Genomic DNA, 13,616 nt, shown 5'->3' on the forward strand with positions numbered 1-13,616 from the left:
TCCCAGTGTCCCCAGTGTTCCTGGTGTCACCAGTGTCCCCGGTGTTCCTGGTCTCCCTAGTGTCCCTGGTGTTCCTAGTGTCCCCGGTGTTCCTGGTCTCCCTAGTGTCCCCGGTGTTCCTGGTGTCCCCGGTTTTCCCAGTGTCCCCAGTGTTCCTGGTGTCACCAGTGTCCCCGGTGTTCCTGGTCTCCCTAGTGTCCCTGGTGTTCCTAGTGTCCCCGGTGTTCCTGGTCTCCCTAGTGTCCCTGGTGTTCCTAGTGTCCCCGGTGTTCCTGGTCTCCCTAGTGTCCCCGGTGTTCCTGGTGTCCCCGGTGTTCCTGGTGTCCCTGGTACAGTGATGACACAGTATTTATTTTTTCCCTACAGAGATGTTTAGGACTCTGGACCCGAAGAACCAGGGGAAGATCCAATTGGACCTGCAGCAGGTAAAACTTGTCCTGACTAGTGCTGACCCAGAAACCAGTAAGCTGCTGGTTTCTGGGCCCCCTACAGGCTGCAGTCTGTACTTTTTACATCAGCTTCTCTTTTACAGCTGCCTGATGACATCATCACTGAATCTTCTTCTTCTCCTCCCACAGTGGCTCTGCCTCGCCATCAACTGACAGCCAGCCGCTCCAGGTGCATGCTGGGAGTTGTCTCCAGTTTAAAGGACAGACAGCAGCTGTTGGTTCTTGATGAAAACTTGTTGAAATAAAAGTGTGTTGTGTTGATCATCAGGACGTCTGTTTTTAATGTTTAATCTGGCATCGTGGTGATTTATAGAAACCTTACGGATCTTCTTCTGGTCTTCATGCAGACCCCTCAGTTCATCCTGTCTGAAACTTAACCTGCCCCTCCCTAAAAGCCCACCTTCTTCTGATTGGCCAACTTCCAGGAAGCCTGCCGAGGGGCCTGCGAGCCGCTGTGACCTGGAGCGAGTCCAATCTCAGAACGTTTTCGGATTGAACGACACTTGAACGTTTCTCTACAGACGTTGAGATCTGTTTTCTCACGTTTGGTGGGCGTGTCTCAGGTGTTACCCAATCAGCTGCGACAAGTTTGTACGGCGTTAAAAAGGCAGGAACATGCAGCGCGCTTGCGTTCACAACGGTGTGTTCAAGGCACCAGCGTTTCTGTTGGAAACAACGGCAGCGCTGAACTCGGCCCAGTTCTCTTTATACAGACAGAGGATCAGGGTCACCAGAGATTTCCAGAATAAAGTCACATGTCTCCAGTTCTCAGAGCTGTGACATCGTGGACTGACCTCTGACCTCTGGGTGTCCATCAGTGATCAGGATTATTGACTTCATCAGTAAGTTTTTTAACATCTGGCTGCTGAACCTTTAAAACAACGTTCCTGAGGGGTGATGACCCCGAGCCCCTGTGGTGGGTACAGTTACAGAGACCGACTCACAACGTGGACCAGATCCCGAATCCCTCTGCACTTTAAACTGAACAGACCTGAGAGCAGAACTCGTCCAGAACGCACTCAGAATCACCCAAAAACCTCTGACCACAGAGCCAACAGATAAACCCCTAAACCAGCTACTGCTGAGGCTGTGGCCCCCCGGGCCCCGCAGGTCCTCGGGACGACAATCACTGGAAGAATCAGAACAAACTTCAGAATCTGAATCTGAGAGCAAGAAGAATCCAGGTGAGATTATCTCACCTGAGGAACACGGAGCACACAGTTTCACGCAGCTCCAGTTTAAAAATGATTTCATGTTCTTTGTTCATCAGTGGGGATAAATTATTTGAAGTATATATTTTATGAATCTTTAGAGACGTCAGTAGGATCTGATCAACACCTTCAGGTGTTGGAGGCCACCTGCAGAGATTCATCAGCTGTTTGTCTCCTTTCTCTGAATGTTTTGTTTCTTTCTGAGGTGAAGACGGTCTGTTGAAATTTAAACAGAATATTGAGACAGACAGAGAGACAGCGGCCTGGAAAGAGTGACACGGGTCAGAGGAAAGAACCTTTCAGCTGCCAGCAGAACTTTTCCTGCTTCATTGCGCAGATTTCACACAACACGCCCGGAAGTCAGACCTGCACTCTTCACAATAAAAGCGTTTCTTTAACTGCTTTCCTGCCTGATGGTCGGCGGTTAAATATTTTGAAGGTACTTACAGGAAGCTGAATCTGACGGGTTGCTCTCTGTGATCCCGGCGGAGTGGACACTCCCTTCCTTCCATCGCTGCATCCTCAACACTCCCCAAACTTTCCAGGAGCCTCCGCACCCTCCAGGCTCTCCGCTGCAGACTCCAGGCCCAGCAACATGTCGGGCATCGCGGCCACGCTGCAGCACCGCCGGGAGAAGAACCGGGGAATCGGAACCAACAGCCAGGCGGTTCGGTACCTGGACCAGGACTACGAGGCTCTGCGGCGCCGCTGCTTAGAGTCCGGCCGCCTGTTCCAGGACGACGCGTTCCCGGCGCTGCCCTCCTCCCTGGGCTTCAACGAGCTGGGCCCGAACTCCTACAAGGTCCGGGGGGTGTCCTGGAAGAGACCCACGGTCAGTGAAGATCACAGCCTCACGTAGAAACGCCGCCTGCGCCAAAACCACGAACGTGAGAACGTGAGACTGCGCGGACAAACTTCAGCCTGCTGCAGTCAGGAAACTCCTGTCAGATATGAGATGTTTAATATCAGGAGCAAGAGTTTCTTTTAACGCCATATATCCCACCTTATCTATCAGGGCTCTCAGAAGTTTCCCTCCCCAGGGCCCCAGCCAATTCTCTCAAGTTTTACTAGCAGTTAGATTTTACCCGAACAAACAGAAGGTATAAAAATAGGTAGAGCTGTTAAAGGTAAATAAATACATTTATTTATATGCTTTCAAAAATACAAACGTATCAAAACTAAAAGGAAATTTGGCCCCAAACGAGCAGCAGTGCTGCACACACAGGCCTCCAGTACACATTTCAGCTTCTGAATGGTGTTTTGTGTTGTAAGTGTGTGTTGCACATTTTTATGCCTTGATGAGGGGTGTAGGGGCCCCACTCAGAGCCCTGTGGCTCAAGTCCATTTTCACCACCATGATGGATGATAGCTTTCTGTCCAGAGCCAAAATATAGAAAAACATCTCAAGTCCTTTCCTTAGTTTCAGGCAGCCAAAGCTAAGCCAGTGGTGGGCAGTAACAAAGTACTTAAGTACGCAAGGTATTTGTTCTGAACTTGAGTATTTTCTTTTCATGCCACTTTCTACTTCATCACATCTCCAAAGGGAAATATATACTATATATTATATAATATATAGTATTATACTTTTTACTTTATCTGACAGCTTCAGTTACTAGTTAGAAATAATTTAATAATTCATTTTTTACATACAATATCAATGAAGAGTTTAAAAAATAGGATGTTTTGATATAAATTTAATTACTTAACGGTTTATAAAAGTCCAGCTAGTAGAACTACATCAGTTAGTCTAATTGACAGAAATTTAATTGCCAACTGTTTTGGTTTTAGTCATTTTTCCTGTAAAAACATTTTATGGTTCCAGTTTCCAATCTGATAGAAAATAGTTCAACCTCATCCAACTACATTAATGCATGAGGAATAATAATCTAATGAGATATATATATATATATATATATATATATAACAGTCATAGGGGACTTTTTTTTTCTGCTTTGAGAAGGCTATACTTTTATTTTGAACATACTTTTACTTAACTTTTTCAATGCAGTAGGCCTACTTGCAGAGTATTTTTACAGTGAGGTACTGTTATTTTTTTATAAAGGATCCGAAGAGGCATATGTTCGGCTACTTTGCTCACCACTGGCTAAAAAAGCCAAAGCTTCTGGTTGCAAAGACGTTGGAGGGATTTTGATGTCACAGGGATGAAAGGGAAGCGGCTGGACTACAAACGAGCTGTTTTCAGGCAGTTCAGAGCAGAGTTTTCTGTGGGAGATGGGAACTCCCTTTGGGTTTTTCCAAAGTTTATAACTCAATAAAGGAGAGGGAAAAGGCCAAACAGCAGAATATCACCTCTTTAATGAACCAAGTTAATGTTACAGTTGGAAAATGTGAAGAGAGTGAATTCACAAAACCAGATTTCAGTGTATCAACAAGCGTTAGCTTAGGTTGTTAGCAAGCGACTAACTTTACCCAGGCCTAGCTAGCATTAGCTGGTAACACCATGTAAATAAAAACGAACAGAAACAATTCAGCATTTTCTATGCAAAAAATAAACAGATGTTTTCTTTTTTATGGTGCTCCTATGCCTCCGTATGAAACTAGTCCTGCCCTGGTGTCAGTATGTAACTATGACTTCTGGATTGTGCATGTTGAGTATTTTCTCGCCAAGATCCTGAATGACTAAGAACTCTGGCATCCAGAATTCATAGACCCGTAGTTACACACATAACTCTTCTTCTGTTTCATTTTCTGACACCAGAGGCCGTGTGACTAACATGGTCAAGAGGAATCCCACCTTTCAGGGAACGGCCTGATACAAATACTACATAATGTTGCTTTAAAGGAGTTCTACACAGTTTGTATCTGATTTCACTTAGTAACAAACCACTAACACAAGAAAAGAATTTAGGGTATGTGTGTGGTGTGGGAACAGGTTCAGCAGCGATGGTAGCCATCTTGCAATAATGTCTGAATTCCTTATCTTATCATCTTAAGTTCTTATCCTCCCACAGAAACCTGAACTCTGCCAACCCCGTCCTCGCTGAGCGGCTTCAGGCGTCGCGGGCAGATCAGATAGTCACAAGTGAACAGGTGTGAATGCGTCCGACATAACCAGGTTCAGTCTGTCAGCTGATGTGTGTCGTGTTTCCTGTGCAGGAGATGACCTCCGACCCCGAGTTCATCATCTGTGGAGCCTCCAGGACCGACATCCGTCAGGGAGCTCTGGGTGAGAACAAACACACCACTTACCACCATCCTTCTAAAGGAAGCTGTTGATCTTCCTCCAGTGCAGCACCTTTAAGTACGTGTCTGACCTAATCCCCGCCCCTTCCTGTCTGTCATCCAGGGGACTGCTGGCTGCTCGCCGCCATCGCCTCTCTGACCCTGAACGAGGAAGTTCTTACTCGAGTCGTCCCGCACGGTCAGAGCTTCACGAAAGGAGAGTACGCCGGCATCTTCCACTTCCAGGTACACAGATACGCAGTACCACAAATATTTAAGAAGGTACCTGGGATGCAAATACTACACAAGGTTCTGGGTAAGCACATAGTCCGAGACCAGGTACTGACACGTCTACTTCTTCAACAGCTGTTAGTACCTCTACATGTACTTTTACTACTACAAATGTTACTTCTACTTCCATCTACTACTAAAAATGATACTACTACTTCCATCTACTACTACAAATGATACTACTACTACTATCTTCTACTACAAATGTAACTACTACTACTATCCATTACTACAAATGTTACTTCTACTACTACAAACCTCCATGGATTCAATGTGGGTTGAATCATATGAGAGGGATAAGTCTGACCTGGATGACTGAATCTTCACAGACATGTTATTGGGTGACTGGAGTTCCTCAGGGAAGCGTCCTAGGGCCTCTTTTTATCTGTTTCTCTGGTCTGCAGTTCTGGCAGTTCGGGGAGTGGGTGGACGTGGTGATCGACGACCGTCTGCCGGTGAAAGATGGCGAGCTGTTGTTTGTCCACTCGGCGGAGGGCAGGGAGTTCTGGAGCGCCCTGCTGGAGAAGGCCTACGCCAAGTAAGACGGAGTATATGTAAACACATACATCTGTTTTGCAACAGGCCTGAGAACAGTGATGTGAGAAGGGATAAACTGAGGGAGACCGCTAGAAACACAAACGTGTCACCTGCTCAGCGTCGACCTCAGCTGGTCACATGTACGAGAGCTGAGACATTCAGTCCCCGCCCCCTGTCACCTCCACACAGCCGACCAATCGCAGAGGGAGGTGGACCCCTTAATGATCACGAGTTCGTCAAAGAGAGAAAAACAGAAAAATTTTGCAATAAATTGGATCAGAGCTGAAACGATCAGGTGATTCATTGATTAGTAATGAATGCACTTCGGACTCTTTCACAGTTTTAGAAACTAAACGGTTAATTGAGAAACTGATTCAATCATTAAAAGCCCCAAACGTTACTCTGACAGGATCCACGGGGCTGAACCGGTCTGTGACCACCTGAGGAAACATCACTGCCATTTATTTAAGTTTTCAGAAACTTGAGTTAAAACAAAGCTGCTCACCTGACCTACCTGTGAGAGAGCCGGCGCACCGTCTGTGTGAGGTACTTTCTGTTCCTGGTCACGTGGCATCCTCAGGCGTTACCCGTGTGTGTGATGTTGCCGCAGGTTGAACGGCTGTTACGAGGCTCTGTCTGGAGGAACCACCACCGAGGGCTTCGAGGATTTCACCGGAGGAATCGCTGAGGTCCACGAGCTGGGTCGACCCGGTCCTCACCTGTTCCACATCATCCAGAAGGCTCAGAGCCGCGGGTCGCTGATGGGCTGCTCCATAGACGTACGCTGCGTGTAGAGATACTTTTACAACGTCATGTGATCTATGAAGTATTTTAATATTATTTTACCAACAATAAAAACTAACGAGCTTCTGTTTCACATGAACACAACATGAGACATTCAGTGTTCTGGTTATTTTGTAGTTTGCCATCTCATGGTACATACTGGAAAATATCCATATTAATATTGTAATAATATATTATTTCAATAGACAAACACAGGTCCTGTAGAGTATAATGAGTACTGGGTACTGTATCGTAAATGATGAGTACTTCATGGATACTAGACAAGTTGCCCTGATCATATTTTCGTTTTATGGTGTTTCTGGCAGCACAGAGACGAGAGACGGAGCGAGAAGACGTGTTACAGAACAATAAATCAAACTACATGTTTTCAGCAGAAGGTCCTGCTTTACTGTAGACTTTATTGGAAGAACGTCAGTTTCTGAAAGTATTTTTGGATAAAAATAGAACGCCTCATTGTGTGGACGTTGTTTTGGTTCGTTAATCAGCTGATGTTGTTTTGCTTCAGATCACCAGCTCATCCGACTCGGAGGCGGTCACCTCTCAGAAGCTGGTGAAAGGCCACGCCTACTCTGTGACTGGTGCAGCTGAGGTGAGAGGACACGCCCCCACCCCCACCCCACGTGAACCTCATGTAATGGACAGAAAAATGTGAACACTGTATTAAACTACACTTTCCATGAGCCTTAGCAGGAGGTGTGGCTTTTTGGAGACAAAGCTTGTGTTAGCATGCGGAGGTGTACAGATGGAGCAGACCCAGCTCACCTGAAGAGGGGCGGAGCTTCATCTCTCATGGCATCAGGTGTAACTCTGCTTTGCGTGTGATTGGCTGCAGGTGGAGTACCGTGGCAAGATGGAGAGGCTGATCCGGATCAGAAACCCCTGGGGTCAGGTGGAGTGGACCGGAGCCTGGAGTGATGAGTAGGTAACCCCGACAGCTCGTCACCCAACAGGTGTTGGAGACTCAAACCAGAGAGAACAAACGCTGCAGAGCCTCCAAGAGTCTTCCGAGATTTCCTTCAGTATCACATCCAGTGAAAGCTGTCTGGGCAGGAGGTGCAGGGAGGTGATTAGAAGAAGAGCTGAGAGGACGGGTGGATGTGTTGATATGAAGGAGGCCGGTGAGGTACAGAGGAGCGAGGTTGTGAAAGGCCTTAAAGGTCTGGAGCAGAGTTTTGAAATCAATGTGGTATTTAACTGGGAAGCTGCTGAAGGACAGGAGTAATATGATTAATAGAAGGAGTTCTGCTGATGATCTGGGCAGCAGAGTTCTGAACCAGTTGGCTGCATTAATGATGGTTGAGAGAGACAGTTCAGAGGCGATTAATGTTATTTAAATGAACGCATGCAGACCGAGTGACATTATTAATGTGAGCTTGAAATGAAAGTGTGCTGTCGAAGATCACACCCAGACTTTCTACTCTAAGAGAGAAAGTGGATTTGGTGCCAATGAAGAGAACCTCGGTTTTGTCCTTGTTAAGTCTGAGGAAGTTGCAGCAGAACCAGGATTTCTATTCAATCAGAGAGGAAGGTGGAGGTAGGTTTGGTGGACAGGTAGAGATGGGTGTCATCCGCATAGAAGTGGATTTGGATGTTAAATTTACGGAAGATATGGCCAAGAGGAAGCAGAAAGCTGATGAACAGAAGGGGCCCCAGGACAGAGCGCTGGGGAACACCGCTAGTGACAGGACATAGACGTGATTTGAAATGTCTGAGTTGGATGAACCAGAGAGATTTAAATCAGTCCGAAGGTGTGTACATCCATGCTAACTGCTAACAGCTAATTCAGCTACTTTAATGGGACAGTTTGTCTAAATGTCTAAAATCTCACATTATGATTTAGCTGCGAGTTGTGTTTCTTATTTCCTGACTGTAAAACGTGTCGAACGCTTCCTGACAGTTCGCTGCAGTGGCGTTACATCAGTGACGAGGACAGAGAGCGCCTGAGTCATCGCGCAGAGGACGGAGAGTTCTGGTAAAACTTTACTTTGTCTCCAATCTACCTGAACTTCATCATCAGGTCTTTTGTGGGAAGTGAAACCCTCTGCTGTGTCTTCCAGGATGTCTTTCTCTGACTTCCTGCGACAGTTCTCCCGGCTGGAGATCTGTAACCTGACGCCCGACGCCCTGAGAGACGACTCCATCTCTAAATGGGCTCTGTCCAAGTTCGATGGCAGCTGGAGGAAAGGATCCACCGCTGGAGGCTGCAGGAACTTCCCCAGTGAGTGATCCTGTCAGACAGTGAGCAGGTCCAACGTTTCATTTTAGAGATCCTGCAGGTTCTTATAGCCCGTCAGCAGCAGCGCCTCAGCAGGTGGGGTGACCTTCCTTTAACTCTTAAAGGTCTCTGATCTGCTGTTTCCAAACCGCAGACTCATTCTGGATGAACCCTCAGTTTGTGATCAAGCTGGATGAGGAGGATGACGACCCGGAGGACGGAGAGGCCGGCTGCAGCCTCGTGGTCGGTCTGATCCAGAAGAACCGCAGACACTTGAGGCAGAAGGGAGAGGGCATGCACACGGTCGGATTCGCCATCTACGAGGTGAGAAGGAGTTTCATGTCTGGACTGTTGACTTCAGGCAGAAGCGTTTCTTTAAGGTTATAAAACGTGTCCTGAAGAGTCGACTGTGTTGGTGAGGAGAGTCCAGTTCGCCCTGGTCGGTCTTCACCTCGTCATGTTGAGTGGACAACAGGATGCTGCTGTTGTCGGAGGACTTTAGAGACGAGCCTGAGAGGGTAGTACGATTTGTAAACTTCTCTGAATCTTATTGTTTCTTCTGTTTCAGTTTCCTGATGAGGTACGAAGACGCCGACCTGCTCACGTCCTGCCGCTCGGGGTTTATTGCTCAACATTTCATTTCTTTAGCTCAGACTCTGGGTTCACCTCTGGTGTCTGTCTGTCAGTTCTCTGGTCAGAGGAACGTCCACCTGAACAGGAACTTCTTCCTGCGTCACGCCTCCACCGCGCGCTCCGAGACCTTCATCAACCTGCGAGAAGTCTGCAGCCGCTTCTGTCTGCCGCCCGGAGAGTACCTGATCATCCCGTCCACCTTCGAACCGCACAAGAACGGAGACTTCTGTGTCCGGGTCTTCTCCGAGAAAAAGGCAGACTTTCAGTAAGTTACTTCAGACTCTGAGACTCTGGAGAGCGAGAGGTCCCATGTCTAAATGAATCTCAGTGGTCATGATGGAGCTGATGGTGAAAGTCTCGGGGAATCTGCTGAGCTGAACTGACTTTGTGTTTGTAGAGATGTTGGAGGTTTTCTTAATAGGTGCGTTCAAGATGACGGCGGCTGACTTTCGCTGACTTGATAGTCTAATGTGAGCTACAGGTGACTGCAGGGGCGGGGAATAAAAACGCCGCCATCAAGTCGAACATGTTCTGTGTGAGCTGAGATCAATAACTGATCTGACCAGGCTTCAGTGTGGTTCTAGCTTTATGCAGCTGCAGAAAAGCCACTGCGGCCGGACTCTGCGCCTGCAGCCGCCTTGCTCCTGTGAGGTTTTCATGTCATGTGACCTGGTGATTTGCAGCACCGGTGAAAGTCGGACTCAATTTCTAACCAGCATGCCTTATTTTAAGCACAGCATGAAGTCGAACGCACCTATTCACTTCAATACAGAGTTTGGTCACAGCAGCACCTGGTGGATGTTAGAGGAACTGCAGCTGCTGGAGTTTCTATTAAAACATCTGTTTACTGTGATGCTTTGAGTGCTTTGAGTCAGTAAGAACCCTTCACGGTGTGTTTAATGTCAGTGAGGATTATGTGGCACTCTCTAGCAGCTCTTATTAGTCTTTATAAAAACTGGATCTTGTGTTTTAATAATAAAAAATCATTTAATAATGATGTTTGTCCCTGCAGAGAGCTGGACGACCCCGTCGAGTGCAGAGTGAAGAAGGTGAGGACGAGATCCAGCTGGTACATTTTTTAAAAGTTACCAAACAGACGGCGGCTCCTTGCATTCAGTCTGAACCTTTAATCTCGTTTTCTTTTTAATAATTTCCCCTGATAAAAAAACAGGGAAGTAAATCTGCACTATATTTTCTGTCCAGTTCAACTTTGACCCATGAACTCTCCCCGTTAACCAATAACATGCTGTCCTGACTAAAGCTGCAACTAACAGTTATGTTCATTATAAATATCTAAATTATTTTTTCAATTAATTGATCAGTTGCTTGTCCATAAAATGGTGAAAAATGTCGATCAGCGTTTCCCAAAGCTCAAGACGCCCGCAAATGCTCAAAGATATTCAGTCTCGGAGGATTAAAGAAACCAGAAAATACTCATTTAAGAAGCTGAATTCAGGGAAGTTTGACTTTTTGTCTTTTAAAAAAATGATTCAAACCGATCAATCGATTATCAAAATAGTTTCAGATTAATTCAAGTTGACAATCGATTATTCGATGACTTGTTGCAGCTGTAGTCGTCTGGATTTTAATTCTTAACGTTCCTTTTTCTTAAAGTCAGACATTGTTCCTCGTTTAACTTTCTGAAGTTTATTACACGTGTGACTGAGCTCTTCAGCTGCACAGATGTCAGCTATTGATTGATGAATCATCATGATTATTGTGTCAGCTGAGAGTTGACTTCCTGTTTCAGATCGAGATCGGTGAGGACGACGTGGACGAGCGGTTCAGAGGTCTGTTCGGCCGGCTGGCAGGAGCGGTGAGCCGATGATAAGAATAATGAACATGTATATTAATATCTGCTGTGTGACGGTCGACTGACAGGAAGAGTCTCTGTGCCGCAGGACTTTGAAGTTTCTGCCTTCGAGCTGCAGAAGATCCTCAACAAAGTGGTGACCAAACGTAAGAACAGGAACCAGACGCCGGTCTGAGGTCCAGGTGGGCTCTGCAGGTGTGAACAGTGTTTACCTGTTTGTCTCTGACAGGATCCGACATCCAGACCAGCGGCTTCAGCATCACAACATGTCGCAACATGGTGAACATGCTGGACGTATCCTTCCAGCGCCGGCGTGGACGCCAAGTCCTCCTGTAACTATGATGTCATGAGTTAGTGGTTTAAACTGAAAACGCAACGGGGGCTGCTGGGTAAAATACTGCGGGTGAAGCTCCTGAACTGCAGCTGCAGACAGACGGCAGCGGTCAGCTCGGTCTGCTGGAGTTTAAAGTGCTGTGGACCAAAATCGAGGCGTACCTGGTGAGTGTGAACCCGGCCTGCCCGGTGAAGCGTCACCTTTCACTGCTGTCTCTTCTGAGCAGCCTGAAAGGTTCAGCGTGCAGGTTGTAGTGCCATCTAGTGGTGAGCGGTGTGAATAGCATCCAACAGCTCAGTCACCGCTCCCTCTGCAAGCAGGAGAAGCTACGGTGGCTCTGACCTAAATAACACGTGTGCTCCTCCATATATACAAATTTCATTTTCTTAAAGAGACAGGAGCATCTACAGCTTGTTTCACACAGAGGCTGCAATGAAGGCCTACATGAAGAGTCAGTATAAGAAAACATGTTTTTGAACTTTGAATCATGCAAAGCGGCCAAACAGGAGTCACAGAACTACAATATAGGTCTGGAAAAGCAGTATAATAGGTCTCCTTTAACTGCTCAGTTTCACATTTTATCTAGAGGTTGTACCAGAACAGGTTCACATGGTTTATGTTCAGACTGCAGCTCCTCTTCTCACCGCTGTGTTCAACGCTCTGTTTTAGCCACCGAGCGAAGCATCTCACCTCTATTCCATCTTTGTTGGGAGCTGCACTTGTGCAATGTGCGTAGGAGACCCTGACATCAGTGGAACCACACGATTGGTTGAAATAGATTTCCCGCCTCGGCTGTTAAAAGCAGACGATTGGCTTTCTAGCAGGAGGGGCGGGATAACCGACATCTTTGGGGTTACAGGCTTTCCCCAAAGAGTTGCACTGAGGATTCTTAAAGTGATGCTTCTACTCTATAAAACGTCTCTGACAGTAACTAGCTAAGGACTACTCAGCCACTCCGAAGCAAAGTAGGGCAGGTCCTGACAAGCATGTCAGTGTGATCCAAAACAAAGCCGTTTCAGCCGGTAATGGCTTCTGTTCAGCCATACATGCTGGACCCAGAGCCTGACCCAGAACCAGCGTCAGAACCTAGACTGGATGACGAGTTTCAGAGTGGTGAGTTATTAATCTGTAACACGTTTATCTTTCATAACGTTTGACCGGAGCTCTTAACTGTGTCAGTTCAGGAGCAGAGTTTAATGCACATTTAAAGATTTATAACACAACAAAAGAGAGGGAAGAAGCCAAGAAGCAGAACATGAGCTCTTGAATTTGAGACCTCCTTCCTCTGTGTGACAGAACATTTACCGGCAGAAGGACCTGGATCAGTCGGGGACCATGAGCTCTGCAGAGATGAGGTCGGCCGTGGAGGAAGCTGGTAAAACATCTTTATCCGTTTATCTCTCGTCTGAAGCTTCGTTCCACGTTTCAGATTCTAGTTTATTTCTTATCAAACAGCATCAGAAAACGTTTAAGGTCTCGGATGTTTCATGATGTCAGTATTTCAGATGAAGCGTTTATCTGCTGCTGGTTCTTTTTGTTTTAGATTCTTGTATTTCATGTTTGTTTGTTTATGTAAATGAGCTTCTGTTGTTTAATGTGGGAAAAACCCCAAACACTAAATTTCACTTTTATAAAATCAACATGTCTGATTTCATGATTAGTTTAATTCAATTCAATTCAATTTTATTTATATAGCGCCAAATCACAACAACAGTTATCTCACAGCGCTTTTCATAAAAGAGCAGGTCTAGACCGAACTCTGTGATGCTATTTACAGAAGCCCAACAGTTCCCACCAAGAGCAGCACTAGGAGACAGAGGCAAGGAAAAACTTCCTTTTAAGAGGCAGAAACCTCGAGCAGAACCATGGCTCAGGGTGGGCGGCCGAGAGAGAGAGAGAGAGAGAGAGAGAGAGAGAGAGAGAGAGAGGGGAGGGAGGCAGTCTACACAATATCCACACAGAGGTACAGACAGTAAAGGTGATGTTGCTATAGACTAAATGAAAAATGGTACAGATATTTATAATAGTGTTAATGATAACAATCGTAATGTTAATGATTATAATAATAGGACTAGTAACAATAGTCGTTGCAGCAGAGGGTGTCGAGCAGGAACACGGGGGCAGCAGGTGACCCGCAACCACAGAT

The 13,616-nt window shown here is 46.4% G+C and overlaps 2 protein-coding genes and 1 long non-coding RNA gene across 4 annotated transcripts in view; 2 read left to right on the forward strand and 1 right to left on the reverse strand.

The window, feature by feature from the left end:
- capn8 (calpain 8) overlaps positions 1-713 on the forward strand; it is an 18,655-nt gene extending 17,942 nt beyond the window's left edge. The window contains exons 20-21 of the mRNA XM_046047782.1: positions 367-425; positions 579-713. Coding sequence (XP_045903738.1) covers positions 367-425; positions 579-602 — 83 coding nt within the window. The 3' untranslated portion in view covers positions 603-713. The remainder of the gene's footprint in view (positions 1-366; positions 426-578) is intronic.
- LOC123969976 overlaps positions 1-2,573 on the reverse strand; it is a 10,033-nt gene extending 7,460 nt beyond the window's left edge. The window contains exon 1 of the long non-coding RNA XR_006824833.1: positions 2,108-2,573. This is a non-coding gene — a long non-coding RNA (uncharacterized LOC123969976). The remainder of the gene's footprint in view (positions 1-2,107) is intronic.
- The window catches only part of capn2l (calpain 2, (m/II) large subunit, like), a 14,592-nt gene continuing 3,107 nt past the window's right edge, over positions 2,132-13,616 (forward strand). The window contains exons 1-18 of one of the 2 annotated variants that reach the window (XM_046047780.1): positions 2,132-2,492; positions 4,778-4,847; positions 4,968-5,089; positions 5,539-5,672; positions 6,282-6,450; positions 6,981-7,064; positions 7,308-7,393; positions 8,373-8,447; positions 8,533-8,693; positions 8,845-9,014; positions 9,259-9,270; positions 9,377-9,588; positions 10,336-10,372; positions 11,074-11,139; positions 11,225-11,282; positions 11,366-11,430; positions 11,566-11,634; positions 12,767-12,845. In XM_046047780.1, the coding sequence (XP_045903736.1) occupies positions 2,256-2,492; positions 4,778-4,847; positions 4,968-5,089; positions 5,539-5,672; positions 6,282-6,450; positions 6,981-7,064; positions 7,308-7,393; positions 8,373-8,447; positions 8,533-8,693; positions 8,845-9,014; positions 9,259-9,270; positions 9,377-9,588; positions 10,336-10,372; positions 11,074-11,139; positions 11,225-11,282; positions 11,366-11,430; positions 11,566-11,634; positions 12,767-12,845 (1,906 nt within the window). In that variant the 5' untranslated portion in view covers positions 2,132-2,255. Of the gene's footprint in view, positions 2,548-4,777; positions 4,848-4,967; positions 5,090-5,538; positions 5,673-6,281; positions 6,451-6,980; positions 7,065-7,307; positions 7,394-8,372; positions 8,448-8,532; positions 8,694-8,844; positions 9,015-9,258; positions 9,271-9,376; positions 9,589-10,335; positions 10,373-11,073; positions 11,140-11,224; positions 11,283-11,365; positions 11,431-11,565; positions 11,635-12,766; positions 12,846-13,616 lie in introns of both variants that reach the window. The other variant, XM_046047781.1, reaches the window with a different exon arrangement.

Source organism: Micropterus dolomieu, linkage group LG04, assembly GCF_021292245.1.
Source record: "Micropterus dolomieu isolate WLL.071019.BEF.003 ecotype Adirondacks linkage group LG04, ASM2129224v1, whole genome shotgun sequence".
Lineage (NCBI taxonomy): Eukaryota > Metazoa > Chordata > Actinopteri > Centrarchiformes > Centrarchidae > Micropterus > Micropterus dolomieu.